The 12,584-nt window shown below is 37.3% G+C and overlaps 1 protein-coding gene across 50 annotated transcripts in view; it reads left to right on the forward strand.

The window, feature by feature from the left end:
- Positions 1-12,584, forward strand: part of TTLL5 (tubulin tyrosine ligase like 5) — a 293,499-nt gene that overhangs the window by 77,630 nt on the left and 203,285 nt on the right. For all 50 annotated transcript variants that reach the window (XR_013521423.1, XR_013521412.1, XR_013521413.1 and 47 more), the window contains 2 exons: positions 178-269; positions 7,797-7,859. Coding sequence is in view for 36 of the 50 variants with exons in the window: in XM_078335474.1 (XP_078191600.1) it covers positions 178-269; positions 7,797-7,859 (155 nt within the window). In the remaining 14 variants the exon portion in view is untranslated. The remainder of the gene's footprint in view (positions 1-177; positions 270-7,796; positions 7,860-12,584) is intronic.

The raw sequence follows: 12,584 nt of genomic DNA on the forward strand, positions 1-12,584 counted from the left end.
AAAAAAGATTCAAGATGGGAGAAGTGTTTTCTCAGGGAAGAACATTTTAAATGGAATTAATTTCTCCCTTAATTCTGCTTTCATATTCTTGGGTCCTAACTATCTTCCTTTGTCCTATAGCCACATGGATTCCAGTTTTCAAAGTAGGTACTCATTTTATCTTATATTTCCATCTAGATCAAAGTTTTACGGAGGGTAAAGGAGGAAAATGATCGGAGAGGTGGATTTATTCGCATATTTCCTACATCTGAGACATGGGAAATATATGGGTGAGGTGACTACTTTTTCTTTTTTCTTTTTTTTTTTAATCTTTACTTCAGGTCCATAGAATTAGATTAGTTGTGATACACTGTCATCATTGCTCCCTACGAAGCTGCCTTTCTTATTCTGGTTTGTTCACTTGTAACATGATAAATATTACCCAACCCAAGAACTGGATTATTGACAGTGATTTAATATAACTGTGTCTTATTTCCTCCCTTATAATCCCCTACTCCCTCCTAACTAGCTTCCTGACCCAGGGTTAGACACGTTCCTAAACTTTGTGTTTATTATTACCTTGATTTGAAAAAAAGAATTATTTTTTCTGTATGCGTGTCTAAGCAATATATTGTTTTATTGAGATCTAGTTTACATGCAGCAAAATGCGTCTATTTTAAGTGTACAGTTTGAAGATGATTCTGGCAACGGTCGGCACCAGTTTAGCCACTGCTACCACCTCAGTCAAGATATAAAATATTTCTATCACCTTCATACAGCAGTTTATTCCCTTTTTTATTCAATCCTCCACATGACCCTGGGCTTCAGACAGCATGATCTGCCTTCTGTCATTACACTTTTTCTACAGTTCCACATAAATGGAAGCATACAGTATGTACTTTTTTGTATCTGGACTCTTTTGTTCAGCCTAGGGTTTTTAATATTTGTATGTGTTGGTTTATGAAGAATAGTTCTTGCCTCATTATTAGGCACTATTTCATTGTTTGAATATACCAGAACTTGTTGAATACACCAGAACATACCACTCATCTATTGTAGAACGTTTGGATTGTGTCCAGTTTTGGGCTCTTTTGAAGAAACCCGCCATGACCATTTGTGTACAATTTTCAGCACCTTTAATGTCTTTTCATCATTTTTAGGCTTGCATTTTTCTGATGAGAAGCATACAGCAATTATATTTCTTCTTCTATGCATAATGGCTTTTTTTCTCAGCCTGCTTTTAGGATTATCTCTTTACAACTGATTTCCGTATTTTTTTATTTTTATTTTTTTCTCTGGAGACAGGGTCTCACTTTGTTTCCCAGACTGGAGTGCAGTGGCTTAATCTTGGCTCACTGTAACCTTGGCTTCCTGGGCTCAACCTCAGGCCATCCTCCCCCCTCAGCCTGCCTGGTAGCTGGGACTACAGGTGCATGCCAACACTGGTGACTAATTTTTGTAGAGTTGGGGGTCTCCCCATGGTGCCCAAGCTGGTCTTGAACTCCCAGGCTCAGGTGATCCATCTGCCTCAGCCTCCTAAAGTGTTAAGATTATAGATGTGAGACACTGTGCCTAGCCACAACTGATTTTCAACAATTTGATTACGATGTGCCTTGGTGTCATTTTCTTCATGTTTCTTCTGCTTGGGATTCATTGAGCTTCATCTATGGGCTTATAGTTTTTATCAGATTTGGAAAATTTTTGGCCTTTATTTCTTCAAATATATTTTTCTCCTTTTCTGTCTTTTTTGGGAACTGTGGTTACTTAGTTTATATTTTACCTCAAATTTGGCTGTGCTCATATTTTTTCATATTTTGTTTTCTTTCTTTACTTAATTTGGGATGTTTTTCTATTTCTCTGTGTCTCTAAGGTCATTCATCATTTTGTCTGCAGTACCTAATCCTCTGTTAATTCTACCCAGTGAAATTTTCATTTCAGGTATTTTATTTTTATTTATTTATTTATTTATTTTTGAGACGAAGTCTTGCTCTGTTGCCCAGGCTGGAGTGCAGTGAGGTGATTTCAGCTCACTGCAACCTTTGCCTCCCCTGGGTTCAAGTGATTCTCCTGTCTCATTCTCCTGAGTAGCTGGGATTACAAGTGCATACCACCATGCCCGGCTAATTTTTTGTATTTTTAGTATAGATGGGGTTTCACCATGTTGGTCAGGCTGGTCTTGGACTACTGATCATGATCTGCCCACCTCACCCTCCAAAGTGCTGGGATTATAGGCATGAGCCACTGCACCTGGCCTCATATTTTTTTTCCCATCAGTTTTTGTGTCTTCTTTTTCTCTTTTTCATTATGTTCATGGTTTCCTTTACGTTTTTGTTTATATGTTACAATATTTATAATAACTGTTTTAAAATATTCTATTATCTGTCATTTTGGGTTCTGTTTCTATTGACTGCTTTTCCTCATGTTTATAGGTCACATTTTTGTTTCTTCACATTTATAGTAATTTCTTTAACTGAATTCTGGACATTGCAAATGTTATATTGTTGAGTGTTTGGATTTTATCGCCTTCTTTAAACCCTTTTGAATTTTTTTTCTTTTGGTCAGGCACTTCAGTAATTTGTAAATCAGCTTATCTTTTTCAGGCTTATTTTTAAGCATTGTTATTCATTTAGAGTAGCTTTTTGTCTAGATCCAAGTTAGCTCCTCTACTAAAGACTCTTTTGGGGTGTCTGTTAAATTACATCCATGTTCAATGAGATTTTTCCATTCTGAGTGGCGGGAACTCAATTTGCCACCTTATGTGAACTCTGGGAATTATTCACCTTACACCTTACTTTCTCCTTAATTTGTTCTTTATCCTGATAACTTGCACTTTGCTTAGCCTTGTGGACTTTTGCCCTATACCTAAGCAGAGTTGTGTTCACCCAAAGATTCAAGGGGTCCCGCAAGATGATTTTTAGATATCTTGTTCTGCACAACTTCTTCTCCAGAACATTGCTCTGAAAATTCTAGCCACTCCCTAGAAATTTGATTTCTGTCATCTCTTTTTGGAAACTGTTGGGTTCTATTTGCATTTCCTCTCTTTCTACGTAGTCTGGAAATTGGCTCCAGGCAGAAACGTGGGGCAGTTGTAGGGCTCACTTCAGTGTTTCCCTCTGTCAGAGATCATAGTCCTGTGCTGCCAGTTGTTTAATGTCTGAAAACAGTTACTTCAAATAACTTGTATGCTTTTCTAGCTGTTTATGGTAGGAGAGTGTATCCAGTAACAGTTATCCTCTCGTGTAAAAGCAGAGTTCTTTTGTTTAGTTTTAATTGCTTTTAAAGTTTTTCTTAAAAAAAAAAGACAAGTTCTGTGTACTCTTGCTTTTTTCATTCGGTATTTTGTAATTAAGGTTCATGTTACATATAGTTACAGTTCATTTTTTTCAATGCTTTATTATATTTACTGTGTGTTTATACGGCTGTGAATTTTTCTGTTCTCCTGTTGTTGAGGATTTGACTTCTTTCTGGTCTTTTGCTGTTAAGAACAGCTGTGGTGCAAATATTTTTATATGTGTCTGCTGGGCATATACCTAGGAGTGGAATTACTGGGCCTTAACATATGTGAACCAGTAAACAGGGTTGGTGTCACTCATTTCAGATCCCTTGCTGCAGTCTTCTTATAGGCGCAGTGCCTTAAAACATGTGAATGTTCAGCTTTAAAAGATAATGCTTTAGAAAAAAAGATAATGCTAAATTATTTTCCAAAGTAGCTATGTAAATTTATACTCCTTTCAGCAATGCAAAAGAGAATCTGTTGATGTCTCTTCTCCAGTTGCAGCACTGTCAGACACTTCTTAATTTTTGTCATTCTAGTGGGAGTAAAATATCTTATTTTGGTCTTCATTTGCATTTCTCTGATTGCTAGCAAGGTTGAGAATCTTTGTACTCGTTTATAGGCAACATACTTTTCTTCCTCTGGTAACTGCTTTTTGACCTAGTTGGGATGTTCATGGTTCTAAGTACAGAGGTAGAACTTAGAGGAGTAAAAGAAAAGATCATTTTTTAAAAATTTGCTTGTTTGTTTAGAAAACATGGCTGTTCATTGAGAAATCATCTGTTTATCTTTCAAAATATGCTATTCATGTAGTTATACCTTATGAAGACCTAGGAATTCAACAGAAAAATATTGCCTGGGTTTTGTTGAAAATTATACATATATATATAAATCTTTTGAAATATTTTTTTAAAGAATTTGAATTTTTTCATTTCCTCAAAAACATATCTTTTAATTAATGAAAAGGGGACCCTCCATTTTTGAGTATTTCAAGTTATAGGACCTTTCTGTAAGTATCTTTTTCTATGGAATCAATTACAAATAATGTTGGGGGTCTTTTAAGGAAGTCCAACAATGATACCTTTCTTTACTAGCTTGGTTTTGAATCATTTCAGAAATAAAACAAGGGCTAAAATAGATGGAGACCAAAATACTGTATTTTTTACTGATAAAGTCTAGGTTGGAATTGATTATAACTGTCTGCAAGCAAATGTACTTCTGGTTGAACTCCAGAATTGGACACTTATATGCCTATTGTAAGCAACGTTGGTCTGAGCCATGTATGGGGAGTGCCTGACCCTATAGGAGCAGTAGCGGATATGTATTTACTAAGGGGGGTTATCTCCCAAGAGCAAAAGGAGAGGTGCTCAGTGCACCATTTTCTGTTTTTTGTTTTTTTTTTTTTCTAAATTACCAATCACATCGATAAATTACTCTAACTCTCTTGGTGCATTCTGAGAAAAGAGACTCAATTAATATTAATTGAGCTGCCTTTACATAGAATGTGGGAGATATGTTTATCTACTAACAAATATGCCATTTTATTAATACATATTTATTACCAACAAATGTCTAGCACTATGTCTGGTTCTTTGACATATAAAATAAATATTAGGTGGGATCCCTATCTGTTGGGAGGTATCAGTATGTTCATGGAAAATTACTTAAACATGTTAGAACAGCTCATATTTGTATAGCTTTTTGTAATTGTAATGTACTTTATATACTTCATTGTTTCATTCACATTTTAATGGCAAGGACACTAAGGCTCAGTAAAACAATGTGACTTGTCCATTACCACACAGTGAGACTTGGATCAGGTATTCTGAGTCTAGATCCTACTTTTTTCCTGCTGCATCTTACAGAGCAGGAAAAAGTTTGCTCTGTAGGAACAGTATGTGACGGGTCCTCAGGCATACAGTAAAGACATGGTCGGACATATCAGGGAAGGCTTTGTACAGCAGAGTGGACTTGACCTGCTTTTTGAAAGGTGTATTAGAATAGAAAACCCCTTACCAGCAGAGGATTATCTGCAAAGGATACCTTCCAAGAGCGCCTGTGGATGCCTGAAACTGTGGATAGTACCAGCAGTTGACTCAGGCAATATGTGTTTGAAGTACAATTATACATGGATTTTCTTTTGCCTCTGCCACCCTGAGACAGCAACTAGATCTTCTTCCTCCTCCTTATGATTTTCTTAATAACATTTTCTCTAGCTTACTTTCTTGTCAGAATATAGTGTATAATACATATAACATACAAAATATGTGTTAATCCAGTTTTTATGTTACTGGTAAGACTTCTGGTCAACAGTAGGCTATTAATAATTAACTTTTTGAGGAAGCAAAAGTTATGTGAAAATTTTTGACTCTGTGGGAGGGAGGGCAGTACCCCTAACCCCTGCGTTGTTCACAACTATATATACTATGTTTTTTCCTATACTATGTACCCATGATAAAGTTAAATTTGTTAACTAGGCACAGTAAGATATTAACAGTAACTAATAACAAAATAGAGCAGTTAAAACAATCTTCTGTAACACAAGTTATGTGAATATGGCCTCTCAGATGTCTTACTGTTCTGTACTTGCCCTTCCCTTTGTGAGGATGTGTGATGATACAGTGAGATGAGATGAAGTGAGGTGAATGCCATAGGCATTGTGACTTAGTATTAGGCTCCTGTTGACCTTCTGTGTTCCTGAATGTGTGTAACCACCCCTTACTTGCAGTAAATGGCTTGGTGTCACTCATTTCAGATCCCTTGCTGAAGTCTTTGTGTGGGCTCAGTGTTTTCTGGTGTGACACACTGCAGTCACTTGTTCATGTCTTCCACCCCAAAATTTAATGTCTTTTCCATCTGAGTACTTACCGTGCACTGTGGCCATCACTTTTGTCGTCTGAGGTGTGACAGTAGAACTAGCATGAATTTCTTTCTTCTTCACGATTTCATGCATAGAAAATTTGTTTTTATTTTAGCAACTCCAGCATATGATTTTTGTTTCCTTAAGTCAAGAACTTTTTACCTTTTCATTAAAAGGAAGCACTTTACAGTTCTCTTGAGCATATGCAGATTGCCAGCATCACTACTCTTGCCTTTGGAGGCCATTATTAAGTAAAATAAGGATTCCTTGAACACAAGCGCTAAGTGGTTCATGGGCTTGGAATATCTACAGTGCAGAGACACTGGACAAAGGGATGATCCACATTCCTGGTGGGAAAGAGCAGAATGTATGAGATTTTATCACACTTCTCAGGACAGTGCATAATTAAAAATTTATGAATTACTAATGGAATTTTTCATCTAATATTTTCAGACTTTTGTTTACTGTGGGTAACTGAAACATGAGGGAGGACCACTGCAAAGATGTAGAGGGGATATGGGGAGAAGGTGTCCAGTCAGAGGCAATAGATCAATGGGAGGTGTGAGAGTGTTACAGGAAGGGGTCCCTATCCAGACCCCAGGAGAGGGTTCTTGGATCTTGTACAAGAAAGAATTCAGGTGATTCCGTATAGGAAAGTGAAAGCAAGTTTATTAAGAAAGTAAAGGAATAAAAGAATGACTGCTCCATAGGCTGCCAGTTGCTCATTTTTATGGTTATTTCTTGATAGTGTGCTAAAGGGGTGTATTATTCATGCCTCCCCTTTGTAGACCATATAGGATAACTTCCTGACATTGCAGGGCATTTGTAAACTGTCATGGTGCTGGTGGGAGTATAACAGTGAGAACAACCAGAGGTCCCTCTCATTGCCATCTTGGTTTTGGTGGCTTTTAGCTGGCTTCTGTACTGCAACCTGTTTTATCAGCAAGGTCTTTATCACCTGTTGTATGGACCTCCGGTCTCGTTCTGTGACTTAGAATGCCTTACCATCTGGAAATGCAGCCCAGTAGGCCTCAGCCTCATTTTACCCAGCCCCTAGTCAAGATGGAGTTGCTCTGGTTCAAACCGCTCTGACAAGAGGATTCTAAGGAGACTTGGCTGACTGTACTGCAGGATCCGTGTTGAGCAACCGTGTGGAGAAAGTGAATGAATTGATGTTACAGATGACCCAACTTTTGAAAATTTGGAAGAGAAAGTATTTGCTTTTTGTAGTAGACTTCCAGGAGCCACTGAAAGCTCTTAATTTGAGGAATAACATGATTGAAACAGTCTCTAATCTACATTTTCAGCCCCTTTATGCATCTCCTATCCCCAGTTTCATTTGATCTGTATATAAACTTCTGTTAGTTTTTCTTTTATCTTTTAGTCTTATTTTCTGAACTTAGTATATTACCTATTAGGAATTGAGGAAATGCTGGTTTTTCTTTCTGTTTTCTAAATTGTCCTCTTTTTCCTTATTCTTTTTATTCTGTTTGTTTCTATTCTAGTATCTTATAATTTAAATTGGAGAAACTGTCTTTTCCTTGGCCACTTTACAAACAGTATATTTCATTCAAAACAGCATATGAACAATCTGTTACTTCTGTGCTTGAGTCATGTGTTTATTTCCACATTTTCCTCCTGAACTAGCTTAAGAAATAACCAGATTCTTTCTTTGCCTTTCAGGTCCTACCTCGAGCATAAGACCTCCATGAACTATATGCTGGCAACACGCCTCTTCCCGGACAGGTAGAGATTTGCTAAACTTTAAATTCAGGACTAGATCACAAGATTAAAAGAAAGTACATGTAAAAGAAGGAAAGAGACCTTATTAAAGTCTTTGTGTAAAATCTCTGATAGAAAATAAGTCCTTTAGAAAGCATGATTTAATGATTCACTTTTCCAGAATTTATCATGAACTCTCAGCCCTTTGTAACATTTCCAAAAACCAAAAATTAAACTATAAAGATCCTTGGGCAATTTTAACAGATGCCTTAAACTTTATTCTTTTTTAAGGAAGGCCTTTACTCAGTGCCATTATACTTTAGATGCAGTTTAAATAGACACGATTATCTGTTTTTTCAGACCAGAAGAGATTAGAATTGTCAGATTGGAAAAAGCGGAGGGGAGGTAATTCATAAAATTAATACACTGAGACTTATAAGAAATGACAACTGATAATCTCAATACAAGGGAAAATAGGAGGAAAGATGGAAAACAGACATTGGAATTTAAATAGCACAGCAGTCAGGGCTGCTTAGTCCCACATGCTTTTGTAGCCCCTGAGACATAACTGCATTGCAGTAGAGTTTGTTAATTGATTATCAAAATAAGGCTCCCTAGTTATTTAGAGAAACCTACGTTATTTGGAGGATATATGTACTTTTTTGAAGGATTCTTAAAATAGATACCCAGATTTTAACCATCTCTTGCAATTTCATGATGTAGTATTGGGAAATATATGGGATTTGCAATTTTTCTCTGTAAATTTGTGGTAATTACGATTGATTAAGTGATCACATTGTGTAGCTTCTAATGAAAGAGATCTTTGGATTTACGTAGAAGACATAGAATCTCATTTCTTTATATAAAACCTGTGGGTTTTTCCTTCCCTCTATGAAAACTTCTACAAGGTTTTTTTTTTTTTTATCTTTAGAGTACAGATACTTTACCAGGATGTGTTCTGATATGTCATTTTTCATTATTTTGGTCATGCAGTGAGTGTGCCCTTTCAGTCTTTCAGCTGTGGGAAGGATTTTTCTTATCCTTTCTTTTCTCTCCTTGTGGAATTCCTATTAGATAAATTTTGGCTGTAGCCTCCATATTTCTTTACTGTTTTTAAACTTTTGGTCTTGCCTCTTAGCTTTAAATTCTTGGAGATTTCTTGGATTTTGTCTTATAAAACTAAATTGGTCTTCAACCATGTCTGTATTGTTATTTATTACCCACACAGGATACGAGTGTTTAATTGAGTTTTTTATTTTGGCAAGCATGTTTTTAATATACAAGAACTATTTTTGCTTTTTGATTAGTTTTAGTGTTTCATGGATGTAATGTCTTTTCAAATCTCTTTGACTAATATAGATTGTTTAAAGTTCCTTTCTGTTCTTTGAAATTTTTTTCCTTTTTTTAATTATACTCTAAGTTCTGGGGTACATATGCAGATTGTGCATTGTTACACATGCCGTGGTGGTTTGCCGCCTCCAACCCCTTGTCTGCTACATTAGGTATTTCTCCTAATGTTAACCCTCCCCATCCCACCAGCCCCTACTATCCCTTCCCTAACCCCCACCCCCACCCCCAACAGGCCCCAGTGTGTGATGTTCCCCTCCCTGTGTCCATGTGTTCTCATTGTTGAACACCCACTTGTAAGTGAGAACATGTGGTATTTGGTTTTCTGTTCTTGTGTCAGTTTGCTGAGAATGATGGTTTCCAGCTTCGTTCATGTCCCTGCAAAGAACATGAACTCATCCATTTTTATGGCTGCATAGTATTCCATGGTATATATGTGCCACATTTTGCATTATTTTTAGTTGTTCTGGATTAGTTGTATGTATTCAACTTATTCTTTCTAGTTTTAACTTTTATATATCTGCAATTGTATGGTGATCTTTGATTGTTCAATCTTATTTAGAAGTAATTAACTGTTTGCTTAAAATAGGTAGTTTGCTTCACATGATATACAGGTCTGTTTCTGAATTGACGTGAACCCTACACTTGAGGCTGGATCTTTCTATTCTTGGGTTTCCCAGGAAGGGGAAGGAGGGCAGAGTAGGCATTCTGAGGACCACTACATAAGCCAAAATTAGGAAGCATTCACCTAGGAGTAGCAAAAAATAAACAATTTGAGATATAATAATATATATTCCTCTTTGTTAATATATTAAATAGTGAGACCTAGCAGCAGATCTAATGTTTTTCAAAATACTTGTAACAATTCTAAAGTAATATGAAAAAAAAGATGCTTTTTTTTTTTTTTGTAATGAAGTCAGATTAATCCACTACTGTGGGCTGGGCTTGGGCTTGGTGGCTCACACCTGTAATCCCAGTACTTTGGGAGGCCAAGGTGGGTGGATCATGACCTCAGGAGATCAAGATCATCCTGACTAACATGGTGAAACCCTGTCTGTACTAAAAATACAAAAAAATTAGCTGAGCATGGTGGCAGGTACTTGTAGTCCTAGCTACTCAGGAGGCTGAGGCAGGAGAATCGCTTGGACCTAGGAGGCTTAGGTTGCAGTGAACCGAGATTGTGCCACTGTACTCCAGCGCAGGTGACAGAGTGAGACTACGACAAAAAAAAAAAAAAAAAAAAATCCACTACTGTGGATAGTTTCCTACATTTATATGGAGGAAATGCTAAGTTTCAATTAGAGGATGTAAGTTTTTTTCTATCCAAGTTTGTATACTCCCTGCATTCTTTCTTCAGGCCCCAGTTAACAGCTCCTGCTTATGAAGCATTCTGAAAACTTTGATTCAAAAACATAATTTTCCCTGTTTAGCTAAGAAAAACCCTCATGATCTACTTACCTACCTTTTTACTCTAATCTTCACTTTTCCACACCAATTTATGACCATTTCTCCTGGCTCTTTTATACATCCTTATTCTTACAAACTCCCCTTCTTTTGGAATGGCCTTCAATCCATTCCTAAATTCTTCTAGCTTTGTTCTTCCTCGTCTGTCCTAGACTAGGAAGAGGTACTCCCAGCCGTTCTTGTATCCCTAAGTCTATTTGGATTCCTGGATTGTATAATTGCCTGTTTGCTAATTTGTACTTTCCAGGTTGACTCTTAAGAGTAGGTACTTTGTTATGTTCATCTTTGTTAGTATGAAGAGTCTACCACCTGGTAGGCACACACAGAAACGTGCATTGAAAAAAGTGAGATTGTGTTTGTGCTAAGTCCTGATAGTCTTCCAATAAATCTGTTCTCCCATCAGTCTGAATTAATGTTTTCCTTCTTGTAAATCTAATTAATTTTGTTATTGTTAGAACCACTTTCCAACTAATTGTCTACTAATTTCTTTTAGGTTAGTTTTTGTCTACCTTCCTTATTTTCTGGACTCCTCCCCAACCTTCCCACCCTGTCCTGGCAAACAGTATCTTACATACTGTCTTACTCTATGGCAGTAGCTTTAACCCTAGTTTATGTCCCGGCCACTGCACCCCACCCCACTTCCACCCAGAGTGAAGTATTTTTTACTTACTAAAAGCTGCCCAGGTCATTATAATGTGAAGTCGTGATTGGAAATTACTGGAGAAAACCATTATCTGGGTGAAAAACTTAAAATCACTTTGAGACTTTCTGATGATTACATGACAATATTAGGACAGTAACATGGATAGAAGACATGGGAAAGGAAAGACAAAACATTTTGGTGAAGACTTACTTTTCACTGGATTTTTCTTTATATATCATCTACATTGCATTTGTCTCTTTACAAAAAAACTAGTGTCAAATGTTACATGTTATGTGACTGTATAACATTTTTGAAATGACAAAATTTTAGAATGGGGAACAGATTAATGGGGCAGGGGTTAAGAGGTATGGGTGGTTATAAAAGGGCAACATGGGGGAATCTTCATGGTGATAATAATCATTGAGTATCTTTTCTGTGGTGGGTATATGAACCTACACAAGCAATAAAAGTGTACTGAATTAAATACACACATACCTAAATGAGTACAAGTAGAACTGGGGACTTTTTTTTTTTTTTTTTTTTTTTTTTTGAGGCAGCGTCTCACTCTGTTGCCCAAACTGGAGTGCAGTGGCACGATCTTGGCTCACTGGGTTCAAGCGTTTCTCCTGCCTCAGCCTTCTGAGCAGCTGGGGTTACGGGCTCAAGTCCAGCTAATTTTTGTAGTTTTTAGTAGAGACAGGGTTTCACCGTATGGGCCAAGCTGGTCTTGAACTCTTGGCCTCAAGTAATCCACCCACCTTGGCCTCCTAAAGTGCTAGGATTACAGGCGTGAGTCACTGTTGGAAATTTTTTAAGAGTGTTAAATGAAAGGAAATTAAATGAGAGAGTTTCAAAAGAAAAACAAAAGCCTATTTTAACATGAATAGCACTTGATTTCTGTGGCCAGAGCCTAGCCCTAGTTTAGAGAAAATGGAGAGTATCTTTTTTTTAATAGCGTTTTTGTTCGTTTGTTTGTTTGTTTGTTTGTTTTGAGATGGAGTCTCACTCTGTCACCCAGGCTGGAGTGCGTGATACGATCTTGGCTCAGTGTGCCGTCTGCCTCCCGGGTTCAAGCAGTTCTCCTGTCTCAGCCTCCTGAGTAGCTGGGACTACAGGTGCACACCGCCTTGCCTGACTACTTTTTGTATTTGTAGTAGAGATGGAGTTTCACCGTGTTGCCCAGGCTGGTCTCGAACTCCTGAGCTCAGGCAATCTGCCTGGCTTGGTCTCCCTAATCCTTGGCTAGGATTACAGGCTGAGCCACCACACCTGGCCTTTTAATAGAGATTTTTTAA

Source organism: Callithrix jacchus, chromosome 8, assembly GCF_049354715.1.
Source record: "Callithrix jacchus isolate 240 chromosome 8, calJac240_pri, whole genome shotgun sequence".
NCBI classification, from domain to species: domain Eukaryota; kingdom Metazoa; phylum Chordata; class Mammalia; order Primates; family Cebidae; genus Callithrix; species Callithrix jacchus.